Source organism: Ooceraea biroi, chromosome 7 (assembly GCF_003672135.1).
Source record: "Ooceraea biroi isolate clonal line C1 chromosome 7, Obir_v5.4, whole genome shotgun sequence".
Lineage (NCBI taxonomy): Eukaryota > Metazoa > Arthropoda > Insecta > Hymenoptera > Formicidae > Ooceraea > Ooceraea biroi.
The window spans coordinates 1,092,820-1,108,862 of NC_039512.1; the positions used below are offsets into that span (position 1 = coordinate 1,092,820).

Here is a 16,043-nt window from a genome sequence, read left to right on the forward strand (position 1 = left end):
TCGACTACACGTCCGGATAAAAGATGCATCGATCGCAGATAGTGTAACGCCTTCGTAACGTGTAGCGAAATAATTACTCTCTAATGAGACCCTCTAACATCCAACAGAGGCGAACTCAAACGAGAGAGTGCAGCATTTTTTCGAAACTAAGTTTGTGGCTTGATTTAATTATCAACTGTTGATTAATGAAGCGTGCAACTTCCGCCAAGTTTTACTCGCGGAAACGAGTATAAGAAGATCGATCGCGCTAAACGCGCTACACACCTCGCCTTGACTCACTATCGAGCGGCGGTTCGTCAAATGCGAGTTAACACACTCGCGTACTATAAAGGCCACAGAGAATCACGTTTATAGTAAAAACGCAGTTAAAAGTGCGACATACTTGCTATGCTCAATAATAATTGAATAAGCGAAATGAATACAAAGGAGTGAAGCTTTGTTCTTTCTATACTCTCGACCGACATTGTTCCGCGACGACGAGTGTAATAAATATTTTATTTTTGCCACGCTGTGTATTTGAGATCTGCTGTCGTAAATTTAAAGAGAGCGTCTATAAATCAGACCGTAGAAAAAGTAGGATATTTCATCAACAAAGGGGATTCAGAGTTCGCGTCGATCGCCTCAAGATTCCGCGCCCCACCGTCGCGATCGAGATCGAATACTTGAGCAACTTCGTAACGCCCGTAGCTGGAATTACAGCGCAGCCTTAATAGGATCGAGTTACTTTGCGCGCAACGCCCTGAGCGAGCAAACTCGTCGCCGACGAGTCTAAACGACAGAACGGGAGAGCTTTGCTATAGCGGACGTGGCTGGCATCCGTCCGCGCGATGTAGTAGTAGCTCGGCGATGACGATGGCCGCGAGATAAACTTAGGCATGTTTGCCAAGCAATCAAATATATGAGTGGAAAGTCTCGCGGCGTTATCGATCGGTTCGAAGCGGACCTTCTCCCTTGATGGTGGTGCACGAGGGCCGGTTGAACGCAGAAGGAAGGACTCGGGACGAAAACGGGCGAGGGATCACGAGGAAGTCCACGAAACTCTATTCGACGTGGGCAAAAGGCTGACCATCGGTCTTGTCCGTTGTTTGTTGTTCGCATGGGGTAGACAGAAGGAGACCGGCAAACATAGTTTTCGAGCTTTCGAAAGGAACCATCGAGTTCGCTGTAATTGTACAGCTATTGTCATACATAGCGTGTTCTTAAGTTGCTTCTTGCCTATCTTTAACAAGATCAAGTAATCTACAAGTTACGTAAATTATGTATCAACATGTGTTATATTTCACATGTTAAAATACAAGTTAGCTTGTTCTCGATTACCGAGACGCTTTCGTATTCTATCTTAATGTTTCTTTGGTTTTTCAAGTACAATGATATATGAATATATATGCAATAAAAAAGTGTTTATATATATTTATTTATTTATCTATATATGTATTTTTACATACAAGATGTCAACAGACAGAAAAACCTAAAGTTTCGTGAAATTCGAGTTCTTTATTTCCGTTCGAGCTTGCATCTCGTCGATGCGAAAAACGCCAAAGAAAAATCTCAAGTACGCATCGTCTCCGAGACATATTCCTGGAAGGGAAAGATGGTAGAGGAACGCTTTAGAAACTCGGACGAATTCTTACGTCCGCCATATACTCCAGGATCCACAGAATTCGACAGGGATGTCCGTAGATTTATCTGATTTCACCGATCCTTCATTCGGGAGGATTCCGCATTTCGGTCATTTTCTTTTCTATCGTGAATTTCCTCGTGAAGCGCGATGATCTCAAACATTTTCCGTTTGAATTCCGCGGATTAATGCGATAAAAAAGATTGCATTATTCGATTTTTTCTGTCACAAGAAATACATAAAAAAATGTATGATGGAATAAATGTTTTATATACCTACTTTTCGAAACAATTGTACTTAATTGTGACTGTGTATTCGCGTGCGCGTAGATCTCGATTACGGTTAAATATCTGAGTTTTCAAGATTCAAAGGCCTGATTAATGTAGCGGCATGAGGTTGACATGGCGACATTATCATCGGTACAATGGACGCCAGGTGTTTCAGACAGGAAGGCTGGAGAGGCAAGGTGTATAATGCCGTCAAGCAACGCCATTTAATGAGCTGCCGGGAACAAAGCGGGAAGAATCGCTTCGTCATCTTTTTTTTCGTGCTCCAATTACTTAGCGTTTTAAAACAGTTGTACCCGATTATCTTTTCGTCTTTCGTCCCCTTCCTTCATCTAACGCACCCTGTGCGGCGTGCGTTATTCTTTCGCGAGAATTAGTCCGGGAAATAAATCAAATAACGTAGGCATTATAAAGCTGTCAATTTTTCTTTTAACAAGCATGACGTGCATGCTCATATAATACGTCAACAAGGTTTCGAAACTTGATATATCGATCGGAAGCCTAAAATTATCCGCCTGTTCCTGTTTTCTTGTGTCACGTCGTCCAACGAAGCAAGGGACGAGAGTTTGAAACTGGATGTCGAAGACGAGGGATGCTGAGATCAGAGGAAGGTCCAGGGCTTAAGAAAGGGACGGGTGCCGGGTACGTTATCGTGTCGTACTCCAGCAGGTACGAGGGATGGGCGCCCTCTTTTCGCTCTAATTCCCTTCAATCCTGATCCCGTCCCATCTCCCAGAAGCATATCGCAATCGGGTTTCGTTTATTTTTCAAGAGGCGCCCTGCTCGAGACAGAAATTGGCGAGTATATTGGGCGATATTCGATCCTCGAAAAAGCTTAATCTGATTTTTAGAAGCGCTGCCGCGTTACGCAATTCTCGCGCGATGCGTCAGACTCCAATGCATTCCGGTTGGCTCTGTGACCTTAACGCGATTAAATTAAATTCGATTACAGCTTCCATCGATTGATATTTCACGAAGCGAAAAGCTCGAGGCGAGCTGGCCGAACCAAATTTGCCATCTATTAATCCCAATTTTCCGAGAAAAAGAAGATAGAAAAAAGCCCGAAATCCCGCTATCGGCCACTTCAGCGTAAAACGTCGATTCGCATGTCGGTCGGCGACGGGAAACTCGATTCGCAGGCGAGGAATCCATGAAGTTGCCTACCCGCGATGTAACACATCGGTATTAAGGTTTGCTCTCGAACAAGTTCATTTTCAATAGATCAGTCGCGACAATCCGGCGGATTATCCTGCTTATGCGATGCGCGTAAAAGATGACAGAGCTAGATTGTCCGAATATCGTTCCATCCCCCCGCGACGATACAAATAGTTATTGCACGAAACCGTGGCCACCGTCGTCTCGGATTACGAAGCGCTTGTCCGCGCGCGGTAAACATCTTTTATTAAAGTGCACGTTGCGCTCCGCTGGCGCGTCAATTTTTCAAAGAGCCCTCGAGCTCTTTGTCTTCGCCGTGTCTCCGTCTAACTACTGGCGATGAGCGCACGTGGCGAACGGGAGAGCGATTAATCGTTCCATCATCGTCGCGGACGGCCTCGCTCCGCGACAATGGCGGAAACGGAACCCCCTTCGCCGCGGATCTCGCTCTCGCGAGGAGATAAAACGGGATAAAACTATTTTTACTCCCTTCCGGGATTTCCGAGTGGTGGCGCGAAATTTTCTTGGCGAAGAAAGGAAGCGCGGCCGCCGCTCCTCGCCCGCGGCCCTCCTTCCGGCGAATGAATAGCGAACGTCACGAGCTCTATTTAATCCTTCATTTCGCAGTAGTAGTCATTTCTCTCTCTCTGTGCGAAAATTCAAAAACTCGTGCGTTTTTGCGAGCATGTTATACAGCGTGCAGCGCTCGTTATGCAATACTTAAGACTCATATTGCGAAAATTCAAAAACTGTATTTTTATAAAGTGTAAGTGTCAAAATGTCGCGCTATTTATCTAACAGAAACTGTCTTTAGATATAGATAACAAGGTCTTAAAGCTCTTATCAAAATGTATAAAATATTTAAGAAATAGTATTAATAATAAATATAATAATAAAATATAATAATGTTTAATGCGGAATGTGCATTTTGCACCGTGTTTATGGTACTCTTGTTGTTTCAGGCTGTGCATTCGTGAAACTCTCGTCGCACCAAGAAGCACTGGCGGCGATAAACTCTCTACACGGTAGCCAAACTATGCCGGTGAGTATCCATCGTGTAATATTACAACGACGAGCGTTGGCCGACCATCTCCTCTCTTCGATCGACGCGCTGTATCTTTTTTTTTTATCTTCCGATCCGCCTCTTCAGCCGATGACCGCCAGTCATCGTGTTCATGGACGCCGGCGCGTATTTACGCTCGGAAAATGTCACGTACGCGATATTAACGGAAAGGAGGGTAAATATTCATAGAAGCGCCATAGCTGACGAGGGGGGTGATATGAATATCGAGGATAGGGATGCGCTACGCCATGACCGATAGGGGGGAGGGAGACGTCAGTATAGATGGCCGTCTTCCGTTATGGGGACAAGGGGGTTGGTAGGTGGCAGTCGCCGGAGATCGGACCGGGTGGCCGTAGCAATGGCTGTCGTGCCTGCAAACACCCCAGTAATGACTGGCCAAACAGAAATCTGCATAACACTTGGAGAAGCGCTACTCGCCCCCTCCGCCGCGCAGCCCGCCGTGAGAGCGTCCCTCGGTCTCCGTCAAACCGCCGAACTTTCCCGGCTTAGGGTCGGACCAGGAATTCCCAGTTGTAATTGAATTGTCAGTGAGTTCCGTCCGGGATTCTACCTGCTGATTGGCGAAACTTTGCAAAGCCGCTTGCCGGACCCCGATCGTCCTTGTCGGCGTTATTGCCTATCGACCGTCGCTCACGCTGACACGCATTGACGCGCCTAAGGGACTTTGCGTTTCAGACAATTATTAGACCCTACAATGCGCAATCAAGATCGAGGTGAAGACTGCAGCTAATCGTCTCTATTACGTATTTGTGTCTTTATCATCCTTCACGTTAATAACTTCCCTCAGGATTACCGCAGGATTACCAGGAATGAATATCAAAGAATTAATGTACATATCCACGGAAACTCTGGATTAAATTAAATGAATCAAACTCACATTTTCCTATGAGCTCTTAAAAATTTGACTTACACAAGTACAAAATCAAGTCGATTTTTTGTAAGTCAAAGCTACAGCTCGGGGGGATAACGAGATCTCCGTTGCATATTTTATGTTTTTGTATGCGAGACCGTCAGAAAGGATGCTTGACGCCGCTTTTGGTAACCAACGGGAGATTCGCGGTTCACGTCGCGCATTAATACGCGCGTACATGCATGAATCATCGCGCGTCGGGCTGACACACCGCTAGGGGTGGAAGCGCAGGCTGGTTACGTGAATATTACTCGTTACAACGTCCCTAATCTAATAGCCGAATACGGACGGAAGACGTGGTTGGTGGGGGGCAGGGCGGACGACTTCAGGACCACGACTATTTGCTCACGAAAGAGGCACTGACAGCGCGCGCGGGCCGTAATATGCAGATTGCTTAATTATCGCGACGAATTATGCAAATCTGGACGCCGATGTTACGAGATTTCATGGCATGGCCGAGGGGACAGGGAGGGGTGGCAAGGGAACAGGAGCGACGGCAAGTGTCGGGGTTAACGCTTTCGCCGCGAAATACCGACCTTCGACCCTGAACTGTTCGGCCTAAAAGAGGCACGAAAAGGCACATGGTAACGTTCTACACGGACGGATTAATTATTGCAGTGAATTATGCAGATCTCGACGTTATGAAATTTCGCGCCAGCGAATCACGCGAGTGGTTTATATAGTACGGCGTTTAAAATAGTCATATTTTTTCTTTTGATGCGTATAAGAGATGAAGGGACTCATAGATTTAATCTCTATTTGACAACATTGCAAAATGTTGATACCCTTGCCTCGCCATTACTTGAAGCTCAGACAACAACGGAGGCATGAGACTGAAAAGTTCTCTCGCACTCTCTCGGGCGAATCGACAAATCTTTCGTAGAAAACAATCGGCATCGCGGAGAATTGGTATTATGGAGCCCCAAGAGTAATTCGGTTTGACTGTGTTCGTTCCAGTTTTCTCTGACCCGGCAAGATCAACTCCTTCCAATTTCCCCCTTCTCTCTGTCTGCTCACATGCTCAGAGCGTCGATCCATATAGGCACATATGTGCGCGCATAAAAATGTCGGCTGTATGTACGGTCGCACACGTATGTCATCTCGCGTGTGTGCCCCCCTGCTTTCAGCCACTCGACACGTCGACACTCTCGGTCACGAAACTGCATTACGAACGCAACATCTCGGCTCATACCTACGAAATGAGATATTGATTTGCAATCTGATACTGTAATACACGACGACGCGCTGTCGGCCTGCAGACGACGTACTGGCTCGTAGCGGAAGCGTGAAATCGTAACACCTTATGAAATCCACATGATGCAGGTGTGCATCGTTGGCGGATTATTCTTTTTTTTACGAATGCAATTAAACAGATTTCTTTTGACAATTCTTTACACTGGTCGCTTAATTCGCAATGGCAAAATTGTAATTTTGCAGTAGATATAATGAATATAGCTAAGACATTGAGACAAATGTGTGTATGCATATTTATATTATGCATATTTATACCTGGCAAGATTACGCGCGCTGTTACACAATTTTGGAAATCATATATTGAGAGCATTATTTTATCGGCAAGCGTCATAAACATAATTAATTCTTTAATTTGTATTGAACCAACAAAATTATTTCGAGATCTATATATTATTGTAATGCAAATATGTAGTTTGAACGCAATGATACATAGATTATACGTTTCCCGTTGAAAACGCGGTGTTTTTAACAGATACCCCGGTACGTGTAGCCGCGAGATTAATATTACAGCACTTTCGCTGACAATGCAAAAACATTACCATAAAACTTCTCTGCTATAAGCATTTTACTTCGTTTTCACGAGCGGAGTAATGCGATTTATGCGTCTCGTATTTACGCGTCACGCGTCAGGTAATATTTCTTTGGGCGCTCAATATTTTAACCGATTTTACAATCCATCGTTCGGAGATATTACACGCGGAAAGTTTTTAATTTCTAACAATACGGAGATGTTTATTCGCACCGAGCACCGGGTGTAGTGTGCGAACGTTTTTTACCGATTTCACGGCCCGTATAATGCGGTTTACACTTCTCGCAGTGACGCCCCTACCCTACCTCTCCCGGCTCGAGCAATATTTCTCCAGCGGCTCAATGTATTCCCAGATTCCGCCGTTCTCTCGTCTCTCGTAACTTTAAACCCAAATTTTTTTTCCGAATAAACGCTTTATGCGGAAGTAACTTTACCATACGCGGGGAACGCCAGTAGCATACGCATTTGTGTAGACTACAAAGGTTCTCCGGAGTAATGCTTCATAAAACGTGTCGCAGAAATTTTCATCGAGACGGGCGACACGCTACAAATCGCGACACCGTCATGCGAAATGTTGAGCTAATGCTTTATTCTCCCGACTAAAGGATTGAATCTCTCCACTCGCGACCCAACGATAACCCAACGCGACCGAGAGCGCGCTCGCGCTTCACGCGATGCTGTATCAGATGCGGCAGCAGTATCACACCCCCGTGTTTGGGACTTCTCGCACAGCTTTCTCGTTTGATCGCATCGATCCACTGAGGCTGTTTACACGTCTCGAATCAGAGGCGCATTCGTGCATCACGCAACGGGCAATATTTCTCCAGGGGCTCAATATTTCCGTGCGTGGAATTTGCTTCTCTCTTTCAGTCCCTGCCTCTGCCCCTCTCTATTTCTCTCTCTCTCTCTTCTGTGTCTCGTGTGTGTCAATGCGGCGGTATGCGACCGAGCCGGCCCCACGTAGTTATGCTTTCCGAAGCGTGTGACATTTCTTGTCACGCCTCGCGTACCCTCCGACGTCGCGCTCCACGCGCACCGAAATCTCCCCCTCGCGTACATCATATATCTCCCGGAAATGTCGCGTAATAAAAGTAAAAACCGCGTGAAGTGTTTCGCCGCGCCGTGTCAAGACGAGCACGAATCGTAGAACGACATCCCATTGGTCCTATTTGCGTAACCTTCGCATGCAATTGTTGTTTCGCAGCGAAACGATCGAGAGATGAACGTCTATCTCGTCACAATAGTTTAAAGCAATCCGGAGCACGCAGCCAGTGCTCGAGTGATGTTTCGGTCCTGACATAGTGACAAAAAAATTCTCAGACATTTATTAAACTTTAAACTACTAATTTGAAATTTTATTAATTAATGCATTGAATGCAGGTTGATTATATTTATATGGTATTTAGAATGCAGCACATAGCAATTACCAATAGAGACCCGATTAAACGAAATAATACATTTGACAGGGAAAAATGTAATTGCTCTCTTTTGATCAACTCTCTTTTGATACGCGAGCCTTGATCGAGCTTTGTAAAATTAATCGAAATTTACATATATGAGCGAGAGGGACAAAAAGAGGACGCATTTAACGTGTTAAATTGGATTTTAAATAGACAGGCACTCATTATAAGAGTTCCGCGGAAATGACGGACAAGGTACCAGAATAGCCAATTGAAGTTATTCCGAATTTAAGTGAGTACACACGATTCGCAGGATGCACGACATTTTTTGAATTTATACGGAAGAGGAGTTCAACAATAACATATTTGTCAAAAGACTGTTGGAATGGACATTGACGCGGGCGATCAGGCACGCAAACTTGAAAAAATTTCATTAAGCCGAGAAGAGCTCGCGGATCTGAACGTAACGCGAACGTAACACGGGGGAGGGACACCTCCATCTCCGGCCGGATGTTGCTTCTCTCCTCTCCCTCTCTCTCTCTATCTCTCTCTGGTCGGGGGCAGCGTGCACAAGCGGAAAGTGGATGGAAGGAAATTGTCTCTGCATTAACGGAGGCTCGGAAACTGCTCCCAACATTTAATTAAAGACATTCCCTGAGTAATTCCCCGGCGGCCTCGTAATTGCATTGCTTTTATCTCCAGTACAACTGTTACTTGTTTGGCGGGTCTTTCGTGTGTATCGGGAGTCAGAACGACCGCGGAGCCCGAATCTACGCGTAGAGGGAGAAGGATGGAGAATGGACGACCGTGGAAAAGAAGCGCGATCGACCGTGAGAGCCCGGGAGCCCATCAGCAAGATCCCGTCCTTACTGCGGGATTCGAAGCGATTATTCGTACGATAAGGCTCTTGTCGTGATTCCTCATTGTGCGCCGACTCCCCCTCCGTTACAAGGTGGTATCGTCGAATCGATACGAACGTATGCGGCATCAAGAGGCGGCGCGTTTGTGATAGAGACACCCCGTCAACAAAGCGACGCGATGTTAACGTTAATAATTGATTTCCGTATACACTGAAGCGAGCACCAATTTCAGCGGATTTCGACGGTCGGCCTGTTCTTGCCTCTTCATTACGGTAACTAATAGAACAAGTCTAGGTAGATCAGCATGAGTAGCTTATGCTTGATGTAGGATCCATTAGAGCAGAAAATATATTTAAATAAATTGTAAATAGGAACTGAGAGGCATAAAGATGCAACAACAATAAAACGTATAAAATATAAAAGTAGAGAGAGAGAGATGATGATGATGAGAATACTTAAATATTCAATAGCTATTTAGAAAATCACAGAAAGATGAATATTGAAAAGGTTAAAGAGACGATTTTAATTTTTCATGGCGCGCATGATATTTTATAAAACGTGTCTCGCTTGTGGAAGTGATACGTATACATCTTCTGTCGTTTGTAGCTACAAATTTTTTTACGACTGCTTCGTTTCTCCTCGTACTTTACGCTTTATCGCCACTCGACCTTTTGCGAGCGCAGCCGAAATCTTTCAATGTTATCGATTTGATGTCGCTTTACGGTCTTCCAATTAGCTGCTTGCCCGTCGACATTTAAAAGCAATCGCGAGTGCGGCTCGTAATTTGAAATACACCGACGAATTGGATCGTCCGTTCTTGTATTACGGTCCGACAGAGAATCACGTGAACGAGAGGGGCAATCGGCGTTCCGGCCGATCTTGCGGTTCCAGTTGTATCTATTGAAATTACCGTCTAGCGGATTGGCAAGTGTGATGGTGCGGCTAACAGGAGAGCCTCCAATCAGCAGGTAATTGCTTCATTCCGTTGGCAAGGCCTGCCCAATATTGTAGCCCCCTGAGCTAAGCTCGACGCCGTAGCGCTGCTTCAAGTATCTCCCCCGAGCGGAGATACGTTAACTTTTACCTTGGAGCTCTGCCAGCATCGATTTACAATCAATATCTCCGGTTAAATGAGAAACGTGGCGAGATACCGACAAAAGTGCGGATATAAAAATCATCGACCACGCGTCTCTCCTTTCTCTCTGTCTTTTTCTTTTGTCTTCTTCTCTGTCTTCCCGAGGATTGACAAATTCAAGCAGACAGCGTGTACGCGTGGATGAAACATCAAACGCGACGCGCAACCCACAGCCGCCGGCTCATGAAATCATAATGGAGAAGAAAGCGCGTGCTTTAATATCGACATTTTTAAAGGGGCAACCTTAACGGGGGCGACGCGTAGGACAGACATAACGAGCAAGGGGGAAGCAGCGGCAGTGGTGGCAACGGTAGCGGCGGTGGCTTCAAACGTTCTTCGCATGATACCCCCGCTCTCGAGAGGACGGCTTTTCCTTTTCGCGTGCAGTTCAGAACGTTGGATCGGAATTAATGAACCGTAATCCCCCAATAATGAGGCTTCGGCTTCACTGGCTCCGATACGACCTCGTCGTTTCTCCCTCGCAACCCCGAGCCCGCACCACGCCTCACCACCCTCGTCCTGCCTCGCTTCGCCACAGCCTCGTCTCCTCCATGCCGTACACGTGCGCGCCGGCGTATATATGTGCTCGCGTAAATGTCACATACACCTTATGGGCACCTACGTTATACCTGCGTGGTGCGCACAAGGCCTTCGCAACACGGGACTGTCGACGCGAGACAAATTGTCTTCCCCGTGGTGAACACGCGTCGATGCCGTTCACCGCGCGGCTCGACGATTTTTCTCGCACGAGAGGACGGTGCGCGCGGATCGACACGCATCGCGGCAGTTACTTGAAAATTCGATGCTTCAAATTTTCTTTTTTTGGGAGGAAGGTTTTTTTACGTCAACACTGACCTCGAACTCGTTAATATTTAGAGCGTGCGACGCACTCAATGAACATAAAGTATCGCGGTGGGCGCTCAAATGTGCCCTCTAAAGATTCTCGTAATTGCTGCCTGGACCATAATTTCGCAACGAGAACATCCCGACAAACTGTTTGAAAAGGGGAAAAGGAAAGACAGATTTACAACGTTAAACGTGAATGCAATCATTGCTGCTTGTAATGAGTCTCTCAAGTGGATTCGTTTTTACGAAGGAATCTGAATTTAAAACTGTCTCGGTTCCTGAAGAAGATTGTAAATGGAAGAAATGCAGGAGAATTTATACGTGTACAAAAAAAGTGGAATAGTATTAGACTGTTAAATGTCTTTAGAGTATTTCGTTTAATCTTATATTCTGTTTTTTTTTCTATTTTGTACAAGCAATGAAAAATGGAAATAGACGCAAATATATAATTAGATATTAAAACTTTTCGATTTAAATGCTTTATGATCTCAATTTATTTATTTTAATTTATTATCTCTTTGTAATGATATCAATACATCGAAAAATCTAAACTGGCAAATTTTAGACAAATTAGACATCGCAGCGTTAAAAACAAATAGCGTTTAAAGAACGCGAGAGTATCACAATGTTTCGCAATTTCACTCCTTTGCGAAGCTTTAAAGAGCAACGCAAACGCGTATAGCCGCAAGCTGCAAAAGAGGGGATATCGCGAAACTCTCAATATTAGTTGTAGTTGCAGTAACGCGGAAAGTTTTATATCCACCTGCGGAACTTTTATGCCTTTGTAAACTGCAGCTGGCCGTTGATTTTCTCGCGACCCTCGCGGTTATACGCGCGTTTGACCCCGTTCGAGCTCCGCGACTGCAAACGGAACTTTTAATAATCGAGGTGCTCGTGTAGGTACGAGCCCTTCAGTGCTCAAAAACGCCAAACGCAGAGGCGTGTCTGCCGCACACGTTGCCGAGGGTGAAATCACGGTTAAAAAGCTGGAGGAGGTCGCGATTTCAACTCGCATGGAAAGTCACGCTGTAACCTTCCAAGTCTCCGACCTTGCAATATGAATTATCGACTGCAGCTTCTCGTTATAACACTGCGCACGAGCTTCGAAGTACGAACATTCCCAGTCGCAAAAGGCAAGCCTTCAATTTTGCCCCCTCTCTTCACCTAATCGCAGTTATGCAATCTCATCTTCAGTAGACGAAAGTTATTTGCACTTTTTCAAAAATATGAGAAAGAATGATTCGCTCGAATTACGTAGAAAATATCTGTAAGAGAGGGTAGACAGACTTTGTCCGAAAACCGCCTCGCTCCAAAAGCTCCCGCACCCGATTTCGTTCGCCACGCCAACACCCATTCAACGACCACCCTCCACATACCTAAACGTCTGGCTATTCGAAACGACATAGAAAGGAAGAAAAAATAAAAGCGTTATAATAAAAGCAAAATTTGGCGCGGCGACGCGACGAGCGAGTGTTTCTGACAGCGTCGATTGGCGTCGCGCAAAATCGTCCCCCTCTTTCGTTTCGGGAGCAAACATTTAGCGCCCACATTGCAGCTATATCTTGACGCAATACGTTGCCACTGGGGTGTCGATGTGCGGGATGCCAGGCTGTGCGCACATGCTGAAAACGTCCAGGGTCGCCTTTGAAGCCACCGAGGCGACGTCTCGATCGATCTAATAGGAACGGGACACGATGTATCACAAGGTGACGTCCCGTGGAAATCTGTCGGGCGGATATATCGCGTTACCGGTCCGACTCTGTCCTCGTCGTTAAATTACAAGCAATTGCGAGCGTATACGCCTCGCTGATGAATAACGACCTCGAGCCTTTTGTAGGGAAATTCTCGCGTGGTGAAGACGGTCGGCCGATTATCGATATACGCCCCAGTTGTCATTAATGCATGACAGTCATTAAATGCATCACGCTATAGCGCGAATCCTTGCCATGCCTTTCCGATCTTATTGTCCATGCTGTTTTTCAGCGTGTACGGAATCTGCAGATTGATATTCACGTAAAACGATTTGCAGTTCTGATTTTGACGCCATACATGCGCGCCAGTGCATGAAACTTTTATCTTCCATATCTCTGACATTTTTGATTAAATTCCTTTAAAGAAATATTCCATATAATTTAATACGCATAATATTTGACAACATTCTTATTCGATATAAAATTAAAATAAATATTATATTAATAAATTGATGAATTATTATATATCGATAAATTGAAATTATATCTTGTATATTTTGCTGTATATCTATTATTTTTAACTAATTTAGATTTTGATAGAGTCATCGAACAATTTAATTCAATTAACGCTGATATTCATATGGATAATTGAGCAGTTAATTAATGAAATCTTGCATGACGAGCTATTTCAAGCATTTTCAGAAAATGAATTACGTCCATTGCAAATCCATCTAGGCACACTCTTGCCATAAGATTCGTTTTCCATTATGTAAAAATCTCTAATTGCAACATGAGAACTTTGCGTGTAAAAAGAAAGATCATTCATCATGATTGGTATTGATTTAACGTCATATGAATGTTAATTAGTTAAAGTACATTAATGGAGGATGTTAAAAAAGATTTTGTTGTGACTCCATACATCATCCGAATTTCTGAATATACCATCTTCAAGCTCAATTTTCAAGGTGTTCCCTAACGCCCACACACTTTTCAATTGTTTTATCGTATTCAGGTCAAAATCTATAAAAAAACACTATCCCTTTTACTTACACCTTTTTGGGCAGAAATCGGCACTTTTTTAACATCCTTCTTTGGAGTAAGCATCGCATGAATGGAAGTTATAACTCATTAAAATCATGAAAGTTATAAACTAATCGGAAGAAATTAGTTGAATATGCTTTTGCTTATATATTCTATCATAATTTTAGGCTTTTTGCATAAAGATGTTGGGGAACAGAAAATAAGCTACGTAAAAAGGGGGAAGCGGAACAGGTGCACGCGAGAAAAGCACAACGCCATGCAAAGTCGCGTGACCGAAGCTAAAAGTCTCGTTACGCAAGTTGTAATATTACAACCGTTATATAAACTCAAGTACGTCGGCATTTGCATTGATGACGTGAATATAATGTATCACCGGCAGCCCGAAAGCAGAGCTTTTCTCCGCAGCCACAATGGCCACTGACCACCTGTTGCCTTTCCATTTATATTTTAGACGTCGTGAGAACGTCATTGCCTTACATATCCTCGCGAACATCTCAAGAGGGGCGAATTCTTTTTTCATGCAAAAGGATCGTTTTTTCCTCGTACATTTTATGCCTGCGCTCCTTCGTTTAGCGAGTGTTGTACGGAATACCATATTTTTATCTTCTTATACAATACGTACTGTTTGATGTTATTTTGCATTACTTCTTCACGAGGTTCACGATTATAAGTTTAATTTCAAAAAAGCTAGAAAATGTTTAATGATAATGGAGAACGAGCTTTTTCTATGTTCAAACTGCAATTATAACTCGACAACCTAAACGAACCAAACTTGCATGACAAGTTGATTTAATAAAGATTTCCCTCGTCTTCTTGTTCACATTTTTTGCGCAATCCTAGCATAATGCATAACGTGATAATATACGTTCTTATTTACCCAATTATAAAAGTGCGGTTAAAACAGGTCGTTTTACTGTATATTACGTTGTTACAAATTATATAGGTAACGTGCTGCGGAAATCGTTAAATTATACTGGTAATCCATGTCGTATAAGATGTGCGATATTCTATAAAAATTCTGCCATTACGAGAGAGAGAAATGAAAATTTTCCATTATCTGTTACAGGGTGCGTCATCCAGCATAGTGGTAAAATTCGCAGACACTGATAAAGAGAGACAACTAAGACGCATGCAGCAAATGGCCGGGAACATGAGCCTCCTTAACCCCTTCGTCTTCAATCAGTTCGGCGCTTACAACGCTTACGCTCAGGTGGGTCGTGTTACCGTTAATGGCTCTCGCGTTACCGCATTACCGCCTTGTTGTCCTCGTTACCACGACTCACAATCTGCGATGGTTCGTCCCTCGTTACTCTCGGAAATGATCGGCCGAAACTCGATGCCGTCGCGTTAACGCCAACATGCAAAGAGGGTCCGCAACGCAATCACCCCTTTCGTGGTTTAATTTTTCCCAGGATTACGTGATCAGGCTGCGAGAAGGGAGAAGAATAAAAAATAAAGTTACACGACACATTTAAAAATGGTTAAATGATGATTGGAAGCATGATGTTTTTTCATCAATCCGGAATAAAGATTTTCTTTTTAACATAAAGATATTCTCCTTATTGTAGCAGCAAGCGGCGCTCATGGCAGCCGCGACCGCACAGGGAACGTACATCAATCCAATGACCGCATTGGCCGCTGGACAATTGCCGCATGCATTGAACGGCATGCCAAACCCCGTGGTCCCACCAACTTCCGGTAAGTTTACACCTGACTAAGAGAATTAGAACGATACCCTGCGGCGGTGAGTATTTCCACGGGAAGAGCTCGCTCGTCTCTCATTTCTATTGTAGTTTCCAAGAGAAATTTATATTTCCACAGAATAAAATTTAAATTGGTCGAGTCGAGATTTCTGGCAGAGATTTTCATAACTTATAATTAATCAAAGTGCACTCTCTTGTATATATTGTCCCAGTAAACTGTGTTCCTTGCTCGCAAACATCCGCGTACACGTTCCATTATTTAGCATTCTTTTCATGATTATACGTAGATATTACAATGTTTCCTTCGGAGTTTACTCAACATTCAGTTAATTCAAAATATCGAGCTATGTATGGTGGAAGATATAACGTATACATCATGTTAATTTTAACAAAAAGCGTCTCCGTTACACACGCGATAGTATTAGTTAATAACAGTTTGTAGAGATTACGCGAAATGCATTTTTTCAATTCGAGTTAATCAACTAACAGCATCAATCCGATAAAATGCGCACTTTAGCAAAAAGAAAGGA

General features: G+C 44.1%; 1 protein-coding gene across 22 annotated transcripts in view; it reads left to right on the forward strand.

The window, feature by feature from the left end:
* The window catches only part of LOC105284382 (CUGBP Elav-like family member 4), a 525,177-nt gene that overhangs the window by 492,715 nt on the left and 16,419 nt on the right, over positions 1 to 16,043 (forward strand). For 20 of the 22 annotated variants that reach the window (XM_011347821.3, XM_011347822.3, XM_011347809.3 and 17 more), the window contains 3 exons: positions 4,023 to 4,102; positions 14,877 to 15,020; positions 15,379 to 15,508. In XM_011347821.3, the coding sequence (XP_011346123.1) occupies positions 4,023 to 4,102; positions 14,877 to 15,020; positions 15,379 to 15,508 (354 nt within the window). The remainder of the gene's footprint in view (positions 1 to 4,022; positions 4,103 to 14,876; positions 15,021 to 15,378; positions 15,509 to 16,043) is intronic. The other 2 variants (XM_011347804.3, XM_026971281.1) reach the window with 1 other exon arrangement.